The 20,192-nt window shown below is 35.6% G+C and overlaps 1 protein-coding gene across 1 annotated transcript; it reads left to right on the top strand.

Moving 5' to 3' along the window:
- Positions 1 to 949: 949 nt before the first annotated feature.
- LOC128206286 (F-box only protein 10-like) lies at positions 950 to 19,188 on the top strand. Its single transcript, XM_052908653.1, has 18 exons — positions 950 to 1,013; positions 1,699 to 1,924; positions 2,815 to 3,325; positions 3,962 to 4,108; positions 4,702 to 5,818; positions 7,363 to 7,568; positions 8,562 to 8,732; positions 9,437 to 9,518; positions 10,328 to 10,395; positions 11,059 to 11,195; positions 11,754 to 11,824; positions 13,429 to 13,581; positions 14,078 to 14,184; positions 14,397 to 14,556; positions 15,573 to 15,742; positions 16,066 to 16,203; positions 17,429 to 17,613; positions 18,469 to 19,188. The coding sequence occupies exons 2-18, from the start codon at positions 1,767 to 1,769 to the stop codon at positions 18,665 to 18,667; spliced, it is 3,780 nt and encodes a 1,259-aa protein (XP_052764613.1). The 5' UTR covers positions 950 to 1,013; positions 1,699 to 1,766; the 3' UTR covers positions 18,668 to 19,188.
- Positions 19,189 to 20,192: the final 1,004 nt, after the last annotated feature.

The raw sequence follows: 20,192 nt of genomic DNA, 5'->3' as shown, positions 1-20,192 counted from the left end.
CACCTCCTTATTATTTCCCCTGAATTAAGAGTTACGTGACGAAAGAGCGTGTTGTTTTCTAAATCCATGTCGGAGAGGGCTGTTGACATCAGTCTTTTCAACCCTTTGTTTGTCATTTGTGAAATTAACTCCCCTCAAATCCTCTGCCCTTAAAAAAGACTTATCAATCCCTAATAAATGAAGACTTATCAACCCATTTTTACCTTTGTAAAGATTAAAATGATACTTCGTTTAAATGTCTTTGAAATGTTTTCAATATGGCAGTTAAAATATTTCACGTAGATGTTGTTTCAAAACGTCTTCAAAATAAGGGTTGAAACGTCTAAACAGATAGGGGTTGAAAAGTTTTTGAAGAAGTCTTCGTTCTGAGACGGGGTTGAAAAGTCTCGGGCTTGAGAAGCCCTGTTCCCTCGGAAAGGATGTTGTGCGAGTCAAAGATAGACATGATGTTGCTGAAGATGTTGTGTACCAACACCTTGCAGTAGACAATATAAAGGAGATGAGTCTGTAGTGGGATAGTTAGGAACGATTTCCCTTTTTAAGATAGTGAAACAAGGGCGGGTTTTCCAGTCAAATTTGGAAATGAAATAAATCCAATTAAGATATAAGAAAAAACTCAGGATATATTGATAAAAAATCAGTATCAGCATATTATTAGTTTCTTGACATAGTAAGGTAGTCGGGTAGTAAGAAATGTCAAGAGGCGAATTACATTTACAAGCTGTTATTTATTGCTGTACTGTATTGTATATGTGAATAAAGTATTGCTTTGATTTTAATTTAATTTGGACGGATTAGCAAATTCCCAAATAATAGTGTTTCCGATCACAAACTGGCATAGGCAGATAATCAAGACCTTGAAAAAATGTTTTATAAGGTAGTGCAATGTAACCTTTCCTTAGTAGGGTTAAGTAATTTAGAACTGTATTTCATTTCCTGTTTATACTGACAACCATGACCTATTTTGCCAAATCCCTTTCAAAAAGATCTTTTTTTCTCAGTGACAGCGCATTGTAAGACGTTTGAATGATTTGTTTTATCTATCTTTCGTCAAAAGCAATGTAATTGCTGTAAATAATTTATTAAAAATAATGATTTGCTGTCTATTTTTGTCTTTTTCCATCACTTACGTTATGAAGTTGTGACTTATAAATCATTAAATGTCTGTATTCTCAGACACAAAATGTGTCACAGCCACACTCTCAGATTTAAACAAATAAACACTATTTCCTGATTTGTTCAATATTTTTACCCTTGGAATGATTTACCATATCAAAAATTGTAAAAATAATCCTTTCAACGTAAAACTATCTGATATCAGACTCAGAGACACAGCTAGGTCAGGTCTGCCAGGATTACACATGTAGCTGTAGTTCAAATGAAAAATAATGCTTCAACAATCATTTAACATTTCGATATTCTAAAACTCTTTTGCAGTTGACAATTTTTATGGAAATGTAAAAAAAAGAATATAATTGAGTTTACTTAAAACTTTAAAAAAAATAATCACAAATTCAGATGTCATGCATATTTTAGGTTTATCATTCCATCATTTTTCATTTTTTTTGCATGCAACAATTTGCACAAAAATGAAGAAATTTATATGTAAGTTTACAAAAAACAAACAAACTGATGTCATACATATTTTAGAATAGATTTTCCATTCAATATATATCTGCTTGTAATATTTTTGAGCAGAGGATAATCAGAAATGGAAGTACGATCAGAATCAACTGCTCAGTGCTGTAGATGACAACTTGAGGCATATGCAAGCCATGGATCGCGTTGATCGTGAGACCGTGTCGAGTGCAGTGACCGTGAAAACTGACACAGGCAGCAAAGTTCTCCCAGGGGACAAACGGGGACTGCCATATGAGATATGGGCCATTATCTTGTCATACCTAGGTGTGGAAGACCTTAGCAGGTAAGCTTAATTGTGTTGAAAACTGAATTTACAATAGCAGCTGCGTAATAGTTAGATGACATGAAATCAATTCTTAAAGAATAAGAATGGGCAGAGTGAGCTTAGCAAACGAGTCCTTCTTAATCATTAAGAAATTGATTCAGGTCATCTAACTGACTAAGAATACAACCTCATTGGCTGATACATTGCCAATGCAAAATCTGACGCAGGGAGTTTGTATCAGATGAGTGGCAGTAGGTGGACCTTTAAACACCCGCGAAAGGTGATTTCCTAAGTCTAGTTCTTTATGATTGCCTATCTGCAATTTCATTGGCTTAAAATGTAGGTTGTACTCTAATCATTGATAGAGGTGGCCATAATTGTCCCTTGAAACAACATGTACATGTACATAATTAGATTTAGAACCCCACTTGATGATCTAATTAAAACTACTTTGTTTAAAAAGGAATATATTGCATGCACGTCTATGTGTGCATTTACATTTTGTTTGCCCGGCATAATATGACTTGTAAATCTCTTCATTGGTGCAACAGTGATGAGTATTAATATCGGATTTGTATCATCATCATGTCAAATGAGGGTGTACATTTAATGATAAAGAATAGAAATCACACATTCATAACTGATTATGCAGTTGATTGTGACTGTGTAATTTCATAGTTTTTATACAGTCATTTATCTCACTTCTTTATGAGATCTTTTTAAAATAAATCTTATGTTATCCTTCACTTTAAGTACTTTACCTGAATCATGTTTAGGTATTCACAATTTATCTGGGGGGTTTACGAAGTGGCTTGGAATTGCTTCCCCCATAATAACTGACTATGTACAAATGCCAGCCAGTCTCTTAAAAGTATAAAAATCATGTATAAACAATTCTCTTTAAACAGGTCTGCGATGGTTTGTAAGACTTGGAATGAAGTTGTTCTCAGTATGGACCACACCAAGTGGAAGGAGCTATACCTTCTCAGCACGGACTGGAAACACCCTTACTGGCCTCTGAATCTACACTCTGAACCCATCTCCTGGCGAGAGGCTTATAAACACCAGTACATCGCCACAAACTTTTGGACTCAGATAGATCGTCGACCCGGCAATGTTACTTGTATGTCGGTTTTTAAGAAAACAAAAGCTCGAAAGACCATAACTGTCGGTGTTGGGAAGGATTTTGAGTCATTAAAAGCAGCTTTAGCTGTAGCAAATGACTATGATAGAATTATGGTGTACCCGGGGATTTATGATGAACAGTTTGAGATGTCATCAAAAATTCCGTTTGAGCTAATAGGTGTAGGTGAACTTGGTAGCGTGATTCTTGTGGTGTGTATAGAACAGACAGCGATCACAGGACGCATCAGTAACCTTGTGTTTAGGGCTCCATGGTTCACAAACTTCATACTGAAGGTGAAAGAAAGTTTTGGATGACTTGTAGTTTGTTAAATTGATATAACTATACTCATGTAAACAACTGGTAACAAAATTAATGCTCAAATTCTGATTTTCTTTATAAAGCAGGGCTTGCTCAGTGCTGAATTCTTTTTATGGCAAGCACCAGTATAAGGATTTGGACATGTTCATCCAAATGACTTATTTCTATGACTGTATAACTATTCATTAATTACTTTATTTCATTTGTATCATGGATCATTAATACAAAAGAATTACTACATTTTCTAACATAATCACTACAGAGTACAGACCGTGTTGCTGTTTCTTCATTAGCACAAGGAGAAGTTTTGTAGATTGTAGGATTTTAAGCAGTTAAAAACTACTGTTCAAAATCTCGCCTAAGCAATGATTCATTATGAAACAGCTCCTCTCTATCAAATTCAAAACTTCAAATAACTGTTGTCAACCTAAAGGTTTTCTTGATTTCAAACATAAACTTTGTTTTGATCTACTGTTCAAAATCTCTCTTAGGTTGGATTCTACATGAAACAGCTCCTTTGCGAGACTAGCTGTCAAATTAAAACATTGATGAACTTTTGTATTTTTTTTTAGCTTTACCTTGTTTTAAACATAACCTTTGTTTTAATCTAGGTTAGGTCAGGCTATCTACAGGTGGACAACTGCATTCTGGAGGATGGAATGATGTATGTTCAGAATCCCGGCACAGTGACTCTATCCTTTTGTACATTTCGACACGCAACCATCATCCTCCAGCATGTTAATGCCAGCATTATACAGGTAAATATGATAAATATAATTTGAGAGTTTGAGGAATAATTTAATAAACTTGAAAATGATAAAAATGGTCAGGAGTTAGAATATTTTGCCTGCATACCGTGACTCTTCTTTGTCACACAACCATGATACTGCAGCATGGTAATGCCAGCATTATATACTAAGGTAAATTTGATAAAGATTAGTTGAGAATTTGATGAATAATTCATTAAATCTGAGGTAATAGTCTGGGATCTTGTCTCCATCCACAATATGTTATTACATGTCAGCCATTATCCTGTAGCGCGCAAATACCCGCCTAATACAGGTAAAATGTCTTAAAGGTAAGTTGAGAATTTGAGGTATAATTGATTAAATCTGAAGTAATTTAAATGGTCAGGCCCTAATATCACAAATATGCTTTTAAGTCAAATCTCAATTTCAACTCATCTTACCTCATAACATCAAAAATCTATCTTTAAAAACAATTATTCTCTGATAGAATGTGTTGATAAAGACCTTGGATTGATATTTCATAATAAGGTATACAATCAGGACCTAGTTTAAAATTCTAATTTCACGAGCCTCAGTCCAATAAATATTGTTCATGGTTTCAGAACTGTATGTTCTCCCAGACGGATACGGCAGCCATAACACTTGAAGGTTACCCTAAAGATGACAGGAACTGGACATTTCGGGCACTCAACGCCAAAATAACAAACACTTGTAGTCTACAGAAGAAGCCCGAACAGCCTCGTTTAGGGGAGGGGCTGATCCCTAAATCTGCATTTTCGCTCTCAACAGCAACGACTAGTCATAAAAAATCGGTGTCAAAGTCGCATTTGTTGAGACAATCTTCTGTTGATACAGAGGCCTTGCAGAGAAAGATGTCACATGATATGAATGTTTCATTTAACGCAAATGTTGAAGGTGCTGTGGGTGGGGTAAATATTCGTCCTCTGGATCGACGAAGACAATCTGCGTGTGATTCTACGTTCTCACGTCACACGCTCGAGCGATTAAGCAATGGTGACGAGGAGGATGATCTGGGGCATTTAGGTACCAAGTCTCACACACATATGACTGCAGTGAAACACAAAGCACATTCGCTTACCACGCATGAGCTGACTGAACAAAACGTGCATGCGCATGATTCCCGACATCATAAGGAAAAAATTAAGCGTATAGAGAATTTTGTATCCGACTGTGCCAAATACAGCAACGCAGGAACATCAGAGGGAGGAAGCACTGTGGGTGACGAAAACTCAGATGACCTTCACCCCAACGGAAACCATGACAACGATTTACACCACCAGGGTCATCATCATCATCAACAACATCATCATCATCAACACCATCATCATCACCAGAATCATCATCCAAGCCAGGGTCAAGGACATGGACATTTAAGCCATCAAATGCCAAACACGCAACTAACAACACCTCAGAGAAAAACACTCTACGATTCGCAGGAATCTGACTGTGAAAGTGATATAATGAACCCTAAAGGCTTGGAAAAAGTTCCCGCCCTAGATCTGCACTCGTTGACCTCTCCCAATCGACAAGATGGTAGCCAAGGGAACCGGGGTCATGGTGGCTCGTCTGGGGTAGGGCTTGACCAAGGGTTGCGGCTTGCTCCAAGGGAGAGGAGTATTTCAAGTTCGGAAGTTTCCATACACACGGCTAGCAGTAATGATGTTTCAGAGGAGGATGAGGGTGGGGGATACGATTCAGGTAAAACTTGTTACACCAGTTATCAAAATGCTGTGTGTAAATTGCTACGTGATGTGTTTGAATTTTTTATGTCAGTTGTTAGCACAAAGTTTATATTTGAAGTGAAATTTTGTAGTTTAGTCTGACGGGTTGTTTTTGTTGTCTTTGTTTAAACTGTTATTACTTGCTTACTTTGAGGTTCCTGTTTATTACAATGGTTGAATGATGAGTTTCTTCAATAACTTCACAGACTTATCTTAATATCAACTTGTTAATCTTTCCTTAGCCAAATTTGTCCACTGGTTGGTAATCATACTTATATCTCTTATGAAATAATTCTCAGTAGCCAAAGTAAACACAACTGTTTCAAGTCCTACACTGATATAATGTTTAAAATATGAATTTTACAAAGCAGCGTTTCATTGCAGTTTTTAACGAAGTTCAGAAGTAAGGTTAATCCTGAGTTCCTAAGGTCATGGAAAAGTCAGGGAATCTTTTAATTGGTCAGGGAAATTTGGTAAACAGGAGAAAGTCGGAGGGGAAATTTGGTAAACAGGAGAAAGTCGGAGAAATTTGGAACCAAATATTGAGGGTTGTGGAAACAAATTGTAAAATACCACGCATTCAAACATTTTTTCTGTCACTGTCAACAAACATGGAGGCTGATTGCGGCAGACGATTTTGACATTTTTTTATGTATCCTTTAACCCAAAACATAGATTTTTTCTCGGATTTTCCACGGATTTGTTTGCCTGCGCCTTATACCCCCTATCGTCTTATACCCAGTCATTTACGGTAACAGAAGTAGTTCCTTCCCTTCTGGTAAATTTAAATACCGGTACTTTTTATTAGTAAGGGTTGGCTAATGGGGAGGATGAAGGCCAACATTATTGATTACGCTCATAGATGACCAAAAAAGCTCCTATGAACACTGGTAGTTTGGTCAGTGAAAATTGGGATTTGGTCAGGGAAATGTTAGGGAATTTTAATTTCTATGATTTTTGGAAACCTGAAGCTGGTTATCAGGGCAGGTATTCATTAAGCATCTTAAGTGGTTACCGTGACTTAAGTCATTTCCCTAATCGTAAGTATCACACTGGTTGTATGATATAATTGCTTGATAACATCGTGAATACTTTATTTTATTGATTTTTGTTTTAAATGCATACCTTTACGTTTAAAAAACATGTTCACAACTCTTTTTTTTCAAATTTGAAAATACAAGTATTAAGAAGCTGGGAAGTGTCACTTTAGATGTTTCATGAATACTACCCCACTCATGAGGGCTGTTTAGATCACTGAATTCTTTATTCGAAGACAGAGAGAAGGTGACTAGTCTCTGGATACTAACTTACTTATTTTCAATTACTTTATTCGCTGATGCAGACAAGACAACAAGTAGTCTGTTGATACTAACTTGGATAATTTGATTCTTTATTCATATATATGGAAGCAAGACAACAAATCTGTTGAGGTCAATTTAGGAGACTGAATTCTTTGTTAGCGAATGCATACAAGACAAGTCTGTTGATACTATCTAAAATGATTGAATTCTTTATTGACAGACGGTGACCAGACGTCAAGTTCCTCAGACGAAGACAGTCTGCCGTTCAGTGACCGAGACAGCCAGTTCTCCTCCAGTGAGGAGTCAGTTATAATGCTCACCTATCCAGACCGACATCAACCTCGATCTGTGTCTGCACAGGGGGACCTTAACGATGTCGCTTCTATAAATAGCCAAAACCAGTCAGAACATATTGATATTATACAGGTAGTCAACAAACTCTTTAACTTATTATTTTGTTTAAACAATGCAATCAAATAATTTGAAGTATTGATGAATTGCCTTTCCTGATATTATTAAAACTTATAAATGCAGCAAAAAGCTTGATGATCCTGATTCTGTTTTCTCTGAGTAAAAATCACCTGAGTTTGTTTCCTAGGTAGAAACCAGTGCTCAGGTGTCTTTTTTGAGATGTAAAGAGAATTGTCCCCTGGTGGGGATCGAACCCATCGACCTGATCTGCTGTGTGAGTCTGACACCTAAACCACTATACCACTGTCTTTCTATTTGTCCCTTGATCAATTTTACAGTAGTAACTGCATTTGAAATGCTCAACCCCTATCAGGGGAAAATAAACAGTGACAGTTTGAAAAAATTGTTTAGGGGATTTAGGTGCTTATCTTGGTTTCAAGGTCCTCCTTTGTGATTTGCATTTAAAAGATTGGTATAAAAGTGATATTCTGCTGTATTTGAGTACCGGTAGATGTTTTGGACGGAATGTTTTTATGGGATATTTTTAGCAGTGGTTGAATTCAGCACTAGTTCTTAAACATGGCACTGGTAAATTACTTTCTCAAATTCAGGGCTTGTACTCAATATTGATCTTATCCTTATCCTTACACATGCCTCAGTGATTCCATTTAACCTATTGGTCAGCTAGGAATACAGGCCAATCAAAATACTTAGTTTCTGATCTTAGTTTTGATTTCAATCTAAGTTGCTTATTAAGTTTGATGGCAATAGCTCTAGTGTAAGAATACAAGATTGTTTATCAGAAAAGTATAATTATGATAACTGTTTAAGGTAGACAAGGACAGGATGTGCCTTCTTAAATCCACTCTTGATTACTCATTTATTAGTAAGCCATCATTATCAGGACAACAAATGTGTCCAATAATCAACAAAGGTAGAGAAGGGCTGGGATTACCTTTCTCAAATCCACAACTGATTACTCATTTATTAATAATCCATCATTTCCAGGACAACGACATGCGTAGAATGCTCAATGAAGTTAGAGGCTGTTTAATCTACAAGTGCCGAGTGACGCAGAGTAAAGGCGCTGTCATGGTCAGCCTCCAGGCTCATGGTATCATCATGGAGTGCGAAATCAATTGTGTGGGATACGGCATTAGATGCATACAGAACTCAACAGTAAGTTTATATGAGGCTGAGCACTGAGATGATTAGAGTCCAGTGGTTAAAATTAAGACACCAGATGATACAAATGCAAGAAAATAAGAAAAATTTCAAATACTTACATAAAATTGTCATTGCTGTGTACAACACATTGTATCTTACTTACTGATATATCACATTGCTTACGACACATGCATCTTTCGCAGTTGTTGCACATTTTTCCTATTTGAAATTTACTGGGGTTGTCTACCATGTAAATCCCAGTAAGTTTAAAAAAAGAGTCAGTATCTTTATCTGTACTCATTAACATATATGATTTTAACAGTTACTGGGAAACCATTATTCGCTTTTTTTCAACAGGGAAATACATGAGACAGCACCATGATTGTTGCGTTTATTCTTTCGATCGGCCTCCTAGCTGGGATTGACAATTCTAGGCTTGTTTGAAGGAAATACTGTATTTTTGTCTATTTTTGAACCATTAGGTTTCTTGTCCCTTCAATACAACCTGCAAGCCCTGCACTGGCAAAATGCTTTCCGGGCTGGCCCACTGCCGATGAATATATTTCTAGTTCTAGCAAACAACATGATTAGTATATTATTTAAGAGTGATATGTACATAATCACATGCTTATGTATCATGTGTAGAGTGTTTTTTATGATTTGATATTTTTAGATAAACTTACTTTCAGTAATATGGTGTGTATTTATTATTACAGACTGTTGTTCTAAAGAATGAAATCCATCATTGTCGCACTTCTGCTGTATTTATGAGGCTGGCTGCCACTGGACTTATTACTGGTAAAAACAAAACAAAACCTCAGCCTGATTGTTCAGAACTCTGTTAAAGTTAACAATGCTGTTAACGTAATTGTTGTTACCTTTTAAATTGGTACTCAATCTCTGGAAGGTTAATGAATACACTTGTGATCTGCCATTATTCTTACAAGATTTGAGACAACTGTTTCAGCTGTTCTTGTTTATATTCAAATACAAGAGCAAATTATCAAATAGCTCACATTTATAAGTTAACAATGATTTCATTAATCATGTTGTTAACTTTGACAAATTCTGAACAATCAGCCTTATTTATTGTGATATCATGATTTTCAGTTGAATTATAATCTAGTGAGAATCCCAAATCATAGTAAAATTTTACTTGCAAAATCTAATAAACTTTCCCTAAACTCATTGGTTGTCCAGTTAGTGCAGTGTTAAGCGCACTGCTTTCCCGCTTAGGAAACCCGGGTTCAATTCCCAGCTTGGGTGCATGTGAGTTTGGTTGGGGTCACCAAGCCGGACAAGTGGGTTTTCTCCGGGTTCTCCGGTTCCCCCAACAACACATAGACCACACTCTCGTGCAACATCATGTCAACAAGAGTGACTTAGCAAAAGTTAACACATATCTTTTTTCACAATCGTTGTAAAATATAAATATGTTTAAACTAAAGCTATAAGGTTGAAATGTATAGTGCAGTAGTAAGGTACTTGTAAATATTGAACCAATCAGGTACATGTGTAGATAGAAGTCACCATTATTGCTAGTTTTTATTTAGTGTAAAAGGCTAATGTTTTTGAAAAAGCTCATGAACTTTTTTGATTATCTTCAGGCAATGATATTCATTCTAACGGTGAGGCAGGCGTAGATATCAGAAAAAACGCTGACCCTATAGTGCAGGTAAGCCGTTTGTTAATTTTGAATTTGAACTAAATATCATGACAATATGAGTCTACCGTAATTGTTTCTGCTTTGAATAATGGTCCTTAGTCCTTTAACCTCACCAGTGCAGTGAAATTGTTAATCATCATATGTGGAAGGCCAAGGATTACGACCTGAGTCTGAAGTATGAGTCTAGACTCAGAAAAACACTTTTATTAAATTACAAACATTCCATGCTATTCCATTCGTTTTACAAAAGTAAATATCAAATAGTTATAAAATTAAACCAATTTTGTCAATACCCAACTAGGTCCCAATTTCTTGAAAATTATCAAGCAGCTGAAGTTTATTAATTCGTATAGCCAAATTATCTACTTAAACTATATACAAAATAAAAAATAGTTGAACGTTCTTATCATATATATGTATAAATTCCTTAAAGGTATCAAAACCTTTACAATGAGAATATAACATTGAATATACCACAAGAAAAATAGTGAGATGAACTAAATCTTGCTATAAGGGACTTTGGATTGTTTGCGAAATTGTGGCCTGGCTTTGTTGTATTACAAAACATATTCTTTGTTTAACATCAGGTTCCAATTTCAAACCTTATCTGCCAAGCTGGAAGAAAACAAAGTAAAGATATATAATAAAAATAATTTCTTCCCTTGACTTCAGTGTAACCGTATTCACCATGGGAAGCGGTCTGGCGTGGTTGTTCTGGGCAGTGGGCGGGGCCAAATACGACACAACGACATTTACCAAAACAAGGAGGCCGGGGTATACATTCTGTACCGTGGAAACCCAACAATCTGGTATAACCCCATTATCATGTTAAAGAAATGTTTAGCTAGTATGATGACTAGGTGTTTTCATATTTCTTGGTGTCCTCTTTGCCAGGTGTGCAAAATCATTGGACCATACATGCCATATTTAGAAAGGTTCCCCAGGGGACATTAATTTTAGTTTTCAATCAAACCACTTTCTTCTTGGTCTGTATTAAACTAACATCTTGAGTCTGATTTCTAAACTCAGACTCAGAAAACTTATTTCTTAAATGTAACTTATTTTGACAAAAGGTGTATGCCTGGTTGTATGACAGATTATTTGAAGCAGTTACAGCAATTTTTACCGTATATAATCCTATGATAGGATTTTCAAAAAAAGCCTTCTGCTTAATGACGTAAGTGAATACAGGCCCTGAACTTTGTTTTAATGTGTTTTAATATCAACCAAAATAAATGGGGAGTTTCAAAAATAGACTCACTTTTGTGTCCTTTACCTGGGCAATTACCCACGATATCCTTTTCAGAATACAAGATAACACTCCTCTCATCACCTAAATCACTATAGTTGTTTGCCCTCTGTTTCAGCAACAATCAGATCTACAGTGGGAAGGCTGCCGGTATCGCTATCAACGAGGGAGGTCGAGGATACATTTACGGTAATGCCATCGTTTAAATTGTTTATATCAATTTGTGAATGTATATGTTCATCAACGATGAGCACTGGTTGTTTCATGTACATAACATAAATTATTTTATAAAAAAATGTAGCAGATATTAAAGAAAAAAAATGTCTGTTATGTTGTGAGGGTTTTTTTCAGAACTTTATTAAAGTTAACAAAGTTTTTAACATAATCATTGTAAATTTTCAAATTGTTACTGCTCTGGAAATTTAAACGATACTTTTTTGAACTGCCTAATTCACCAGTCAATTGTAACCACGGCCCCCCCAGGTCCGGGGGTATACCGGGGATAGCCGGGAAAATGGGCCGTGTTTTTACCTTTCAGGTGGCCCCGCAGTGCTGGGTGAATGCGGTGGTTTTATCTTGCTTTAAATATAGCGGTGAATGGGCCTTACCTAGGGTCCCTGGGGTGTGGGGGCATTTGGCGGGGATTTTACCATCGGTTCGTCCCTGCAGGGCGGGGATTTTAGTCCAGGTTGGCTGGACCGAAAGTCAAAGTCCCCGCTATTCCCCAGACCTGGGGGGGCCGTTGTTACAATTGACTGGTGCATTATTTTAACAAGAATTAAGACAACTGTTATATTGTGAGCTGTTACATGTTAGCGCATCATCAAATATTTCATGTTCAAATGTTAACAACGATGTCTTTAATCATGTTGTTACGTTTAACAAAGTTCTGAACAATGTGCCGTTTGTGGCATAAAACAAATCTTACCTTCAGCTAAACCTTTAGAGAATGAAAGCGCCGAAAGCATTGAAAGGCTGTTGGTGTAACAATCGGGATTTTACTTCTTATACAATTCTGTCCACAGGCCTGTGGTCTTCAGCCTTAAAATGACAACCAGCATAAAACACTATGAAGCACGAATTAAGCTTTAAAGCTTGAGTTCTCTTTATTGGAGTTAATGATGGTCTGTCCCTACATATAATGTATGGCTTTATAATTGCTTGACCCATCACTTTCAATGCAAAAGAGAGGAATTCACTTCAACCCACTGGTTGGGGTAACATCAAAGAAGTGATTTTGAAACCAAAACATTATAGAAGCAGAGATTAATTATTTCTGAATTGTCTGAAAACGCTAAGAAAATGCTGCCGTCTTTAGAGCAAACCGGCTGGTTTTCATTTAGGCCTCATTGGCTGCAGGCAACATATTTACATCTTCATCCCAGGTTCTCAACAAGCACATGAAAGCTGAAGTTTCTAAGTCATCTGTCTGCTGTATATCTAGTCATACTAATATTTTGTTTAGTTTGAGTGCTAAACACCAATATAATGATGACACAGCATATGTATTTTGGCTAATTGAAATAAGCGACTTAAGCCTGTTAAGCTTAAGAAGTTTCGAGAAATTGGGGCCAATATAACGATGACACAGCATATATGCAAAATAACATTGGCACCAATTCTGAAATTTACCACAACACAATTCTCAAGATTACAGGCTTATTATCATTCATATTATTGTCTATATCATAGTTTACAGCAAACACAATAAGGGGTCATTGAGGAGACCTTCTAGTGCACCACAATGCAGTATGTTGCGGAGTATATAACAACTGTAGTGTCTTGTATTACAGGGAACACAATTACGGGTAACCAGTGGGGCGGTATAGACATCCGCCATGGTGGGGATCCCATAGTGCACCAGAATACTGTATGCAATGGGGTATCGGACGGCGTGGTGATCGGGGAAGGGGGACGTGGCATCATACAAAACAACATCATCACTGGTAGGTTACCTTATACTGATTGTATTGATTACATTTCAATCATGACTTAGAGATGACATTTTTAATCTTTGGCTGTGCTACTTTTCCTATAAGACACCTATTTTCCTCCACCGGAAAATGACATTGGCATGATTTCTAACTTATTTTTGTTATATTGTCTTTTACATTTTTATGTATATTCAGTTTTTTTTTACATATGACATGCTTGTATTACTATTTTTTTTATTAGAGGAGGCTATTTTACTGGATTCGTTGCTCGTTGTTGTTTTTAAAATGGTATATTCTAAGTTTTCTTCATATATTAATAAACTATACATATGTAACAAATTGCAAGAATATGCTTCATGCATTTGGCTTTGAATTAACCCACAAACCCTTGCTCTACAGGTGAACTCTTTACGGCGTTTCTATAAAAGCTAGCTCAATAGGGAGACAACTAACATGTGTCACTGTATACTCAATATATAATAACTCTGGGATCATATTTTGTTGCTAGGCAACGCAGGTTGTGGTGTTTGGATGATGTCGGCGCAGCAACCCCTTATCCATGGCAATGAGGTCCATAGCAACAGGGACACTGGCATCTGTCTGGTCAACAAAATAGTATGTACATGATTACAGGTTTTGAAATAAGCACAAGACCACAATCCCTTGGGCGTATTCACTAAAGATGTATGTTTAAAATATTCAAAATGAAAGTAATCTGTTTAAGCCCATACATAATTAAGATTTCATTAGCAAAGCTAAGGTGGTAGTTAACATGTTGATCCTGGAGAATTTCCATGTATATTTTCAATAAATACATGATTATTTAGGACTCCAGCCACAAAGTAGAGGCCCCAATAGCTGAGAGTAAAGATACACCCAGTCAGACCAGCCTTGACTTCTGGGGCGTGGTTCAGGATGACCCTGCCCCAGCTAAACGCCCTATCACCATGGCAACCTTGGAATACAACAAAGTCTTCAATAATCTAGGTTTGTTAATTTAACATACAGTCAAACCCCTTTGGCTGGAACTCACAGGAAACGGCAAAAATACATGGAGCCTCGAGGAGTTCAGGCCAAGGGGTATTGCTTACTTTCAGTATAAAGAAATCTGTCCTTTACATCCAGTTCAACCCAACGAGGAAATCCAGTTCAGCGTGTTTGACCAACAGGGTTTGGCTGTAATTTTTAATTAAATAACAAGAATACATACATCTCAATAATCTATGTTATGATTTAAAACTCAATGTAATTATTTATTAAGTAACAAGAATACAGTTACTTCCCAAAAAATTAGGAATATTTTCTGAGAAGGGTAAAAAAGATGGTTGTTTTCAGCATGGAATTAACTTGATATAATAATAATAATTGGTGATTGAATCCCTGAAAGTTTGAATCAATGAAAGTAAGTATTATACAAGGTCTTTAATAATCTAGGTATGAACTAACTCACATCAACATCTGAGGGTCCAGAATTAGTTTTTGAGAGCATAATTTGTTTCTGTTTTTTATGGGGGTCAATTTTCTTAAATATTTTCTTGAACTGTCAAAGTCCTTGTCCATGTATATAAAACAGAAGAACAATAAAGATTATTTAATTAAAAAAAGTCTGATATATAACATTGTATGTATTTTTTTACAAGATATAATTATAAGGAGATCACACATAGTATATGCTTAACTTATTCAGGCAAATACAAGTTATTATAAGACAGTAAGAATTTTTTTATATATAGTTGTAAGGTGGCCGCACATTTTATGTACAGTCGAAACTGGCTATGTCAAACTCTATGATTTCGATGTTCTGGTCTACATTGCATGTCAAACTTTTTCGAATGTATTTGGCATAGTTAGACATGTTTTGTTTTTCGGTTATATATTGAATGTTTGTTATCCCACAAGTGTTTTCCCAATGACTCCAACTTATCAAGTTTTAACTGTATGAAACTTATTAAGGTAATTACAAATATTATACAAAACAGTTATATATTGATTCTTCTCTTTAGGTCAGGGAATCTCCCTGCAGTTTGGCGAGCCAGTGACAGTCGACAGTAATCTTGTTCACGGTAACCATGGCAACGGTATCCATGTGGACCAGGCTTTCCCTGCAACTCTAACTAACAATTGTGTCACATGTAACACTGGGTCAGGGGTCATGGCCAAAGGACAAGGAAAGGTGAATATAAGGTTTACTTAGACCCTCTCCAACACAAGGGAAAGTTCTTAAAAAATACATATTTATAATGTTTATTCTATATAATAAGTAAGAGAAACCCCATTTGGTGACCTTTTCAATATAATTGGAAGTATTTTGCATAGCAACCGTAACTATGAACTGTTTGAAGCATGGTTTCTATGGCAACCATAACTAACAACTATGTCACGGTCAGCAATTTGTCAAGAAAAAAAGATTTGGAAGAATTTTGTCTTGCATCGTTTCCATAGCAACCATAAGTAAGTAAAGTCAAAAATAAAGTTTGAGATCTATTTTTGTCATAGGTTTGTATCCGTGGAAACGGTATCTATGACAACCGGGACCATGGTGTATGGTGTCAGTGTGATGCGGAGGTAACAGAAAATGACATACTTGGAAATCGCTGGAGTGCCGTCCATCTTAAACTAGCTCACCAGGCAAAGGTAAACAAATCACCTTTTAATGGCTTTGATGTATTTTATTCACAAGGCTTAGAGTCAGTTATTTCTTACTTATGGATCATAATATGAGCCACATCACACGATTTTAGGCCTTCGGACATAATTATTACAAATAAATTAATCTTAAATAAAAAATGCCAAATATAATTATTTTTTCTATGTTTATTAATTTCTTCCAAACTTCTTTCTTTAAAAGGATTTTCATTGGTGCATCTTTTTCTCGTTGATTTATGCCCATTAGTTTTCCTATGTTTCCATAGCAACCATGGATTTCGTCACAACTTAATTTGACTGCATTTATTAACTGTGTTTAAAACAGCCCAGTGGATAAAAGATACAACAAAGAATCATCATTTTTTTCTTAATGTATGTTACATAAAGATTCTGTGTTAGGAAAACAACCAAAGTTAGAAAATAGTTGTAAAAAAATATTAGTACATAAATGATTAATTCTGAATGTCATTTCAGCAATGCACTTTTGAAATGACGTCATGTACTTGACATCAAATTTGGTTTTCAAAATGTGCAATGTTTGGTTACACTTGTAAACACATATCTTACGTGGTATAAATATACAATCATAAAACTTTTGGTATTACCTCCTAAAAATATCATTTAATTCAAATTCCTAATAAAGTCATAAAAGCTAATTTATGTCTGAAGGCCTAAAAATCGTGCAATGGGGCTTATCAATGTTTAAAATTTGCACAACCCCGAAAGACCTGTACTAATGGTAAGGTGATTTTCTAGATTTAATACATTGTGCTTTGCTGAATCATTTGTACCAAGCACTAGTATAAGAATTGGGTCTTTTTTCTGCAAAAGTCTCAATTAGATGACTGCATGATGTGAGTAAAAAATTAAACTTGTGTGTGAGCAATCAGTCATTTCCAATAAATTATTAAGATTTGGTGGGAGTAATCAAAATTAGACTGAAAATTGAAACATTTTTAGCTGTTTGTTTCCAAGCAAACAGTCACTTCGATAAATGCAATAAGTTCTTGGTGTTGATTAATGCAGCTTCAGGCTCCATACTTATTGACTTAACATAAGAAGTAATTTATATTTTAGATATTCAATAAATGTAATAAGGCGTTTTTGTAAAAAATATATGGTTTTGTTAGAGTTAAATCCATTTCAAAAACAGATAGGGTAGGTAGATAATTATGTAGTCCAAACTATCATGATTTGATTGCCAACATTTCAGGTACAGAACAATCGGTTACACGCAGCAGATGACTTTCTTATTTGCCTTACTGGTATAAGACACTGTGAGATGGAGGGTAACTTGTTCTATGGGCCTAAGGATCGGTCAGTGAGCGCAGACGAGGCATCACACTGTACATCGATGGCCAATCAGGTCCTTCCAACACCTCAGAGCAACAACGACATGTACGTTTTAAATATTTTCTTTCATTGTAGTGTTTGTTTCTGTTTATGTTGTTATACATTTCTTGTATGACATTTCTTGAGCCTAGATGTGGTGTAACTATATAGTATTTGAACCATTTATTAGAAGATTTTTAGCTTGAATGTTCAAAGAAGGAGGCTATACTACTTGTATTTTCGCTCTTAACTCCAAAACAATTCTTGGGACTAGATGTGGTGTAATTATTGAACAATTATGAGAGGATTTATAGCTCCACTTTTAGAAGAATAAGGAGGCTATACTTCTTGTCAGAGTCTGTGTCTGCGTTGGCGTCCAGTTAAACTTTTAGGGCAATTTCCCATTTTCTCTTTTAACTCTCTAATAGCTTTCATTAATTTCATTTAATATTTCACACAGTTGATCAGGACCATCACACAATGAGGTTACATAACTTCATTTTATCCTAAATACAAATTATGGCTCCTGATTGACTTCGGTTTAAGTTTTAAGGCCAGTTGGTATTTTCAGTTATTACTTCTATTTCCTTCATTCAATGTTAAGATAATCATTATTGTATTCATTTCAAAGAGAAGCAGTGTTTGACAGCTCTTATTTTTGATCTTGCACACGCAAATTATTAACATTTCATAAATTACCAAGTTGACAACTAAGATAACATTGTATGTTTTCATGGAAAACATGACCTTTCCTTAGTTTTTTAAAATCAAGATTGAGTTTTACTTGACAACAAAAGAGATATAGACAAAAATTTGCCACCCAAACGCAAAGTATTTGTTTGAAATTTCTGATATAAAGCTAAACTTTCATGAAAATCGTTTTACAGTAGGTCATTTGTTTGAACCATTATTATATTTCAGCTCCAGGCGATGTGACCCACCCGACATGACCCCTCTTGGGAAGACCCGGTGGCAGTTAATTGACCCCGCCCCACGGCCCCATCTTCTTCCACCCCCTGCGATAAGCCACGCCCATCAGGGACAAACAATTATTACGAGGCTAACCATACCTGCCGAGAATTGTGACCATGGGGGGTCAAAGTTGTGCATTATTTTGTGACTTTAAACAGTGATATTTATAAATGTTGCATGTCAATGAAGGTAAAAGTAGATGTTAATTCAGAAAATTAATAAGTAACTCGCATCAAGGCAAAAAAAATTCTAAAATATGTGGCTTATCATTCCGACAGAGGAGATTCAATGCCATCCACCATTTTGAGATCTTATGTTATAGTTAGATGACATGAAGTAAAATCTTTATGATCAAGAATGTGCGGAGTGAGTGTAACTTATGAGACATTCTTAATCATTAATATTTTACTTCATATAATCTAACTTACTTAAAATACAACCTCATTAGCTGACAAATTGTCGATGCAAAATCTGACACAGGGAGTGTGTATCGGATGAGTGGCAGTAGGCAGACCTTTGAACACCTTGAAAGTTGAAATTCTTGATTATAAGCCTAGTACTTAATGAATGCCTATCTGCAATTTCAATGGCTGAAAATGCAGGTCCTATTCTAAAGAGTGATATTCATGGATACTGCATTCCACTCAGTCACTGAGGATAATTTCATAATACTGCATCTCTTTGAGAGTAATATAATAGCCTAAAATCACAGCTGAGAAAACTAATATCCGTATAATTTTATCATCGGTTGTGATTGCATTTCAATACAGGGCCCCGTTTCAGTAAGATATCTAAGTTGTTTATCTTACTCTGCTTAAAGGGACGGTACACCAGATTGGCACCAAAAAAAGTTTTTTTTCTGAAACAAATCTCAGGACAATTATTTAATAAAATGTTTTACTCTTTGATATCATGACTGTAAAAAAATACCAAAATGTTAAAAAAAAAAATTGAGTCGGAGACTGGGTTCTAATTGGGGTCGCCAAAATTGCAGTCCAGTGTCGTATTGACTGTGCTACGAAGGCTTACTCTTACCGGGTGGAATATTTCAGCTATATACCTAACTTGGTAATATCACGTGATAACATCGACTAGCCAATCACGCATAAAGAATGAATTTAACTAGGTAGATATACCTAGTCATCTTTTTTAATGTAATAATACCAAAAAACTGCGAAAAATAAATTAATTGTAAACTATGAGGTACTTCAGTTAGTAAGTTTCAATGCACTGTACACATCGATACCAAGATTATGTCAGTTTTCGACATTTTTCTTTTATTTTCGCTATCTCATCATACAGAGTACAGCCCCTTTAAGAGTACTCGGGTTTAACAGTAAAGTTACGGACAGAATCTATGGGATAAATGTCCTTACGATACTTTTATTTAAATGCCATAACATTAAAAACAGAGTTATGCATAGAATTATTTAGTTATGATCTTAAGCCTAATGATCTTTATTGGAACAGGGCCCTGGAAATTGAGATGCAGTATTGATGTTATTATACCAAACTGTTACGGAACATTTTGTTTCCAAACCTATGAGAGATATTCATCTACTTAATTATAAAATCAGCTCACATTCATTCTATGTAATTCATATATTGAAAGATGAGGATTCTAAGATATCTTTTTCTCCCACCTCAGATAAGTAGATCCAATAATTTAACCA

This window comes from Mya arenaria, chromosome 10, assembly GCF_026914265.1.
Source record: "Mya arenaria isolate MELC-2E11 chromosome 10, ASM2691426v1".
NCBI classification, from domain to species: Eukaryota; Metazoa; Mollusca; class Bivalvia; order Myida; family Myidae; genus Mya; species Mya arenaria.
This window is presented reverse-complemented; position numbering and strand designations above follow the sequence as displayed.

What these genes read in the sequence shown, in the direction of transcription:
- LOC128206286 (XM_052908653.1), top strand. Translation starts at nt 1,767, where the DNA reads ATGCAAGCCATGGATCGCGTTGATCGTGAGACCGTGTCGAGTGCAGTG. An exon ending in TTAATGCCAGCATTATACAG is followed by an intron (nt 4,109 to 4,701) that starts GTAAATATGATA and finishes TCATGGTTTCAG; the next exon opens with AACTGTATGTTCTCCCAGAC. An exon ending in GGGTGGGGGATACGATTCAG is followed by an intron (nt 5,819 to 7,362) that starts GTAAAACTTGTT and finishes CTTTATTGACAG; the next exon opens with ACGGTGACCAGACGTCAAGT.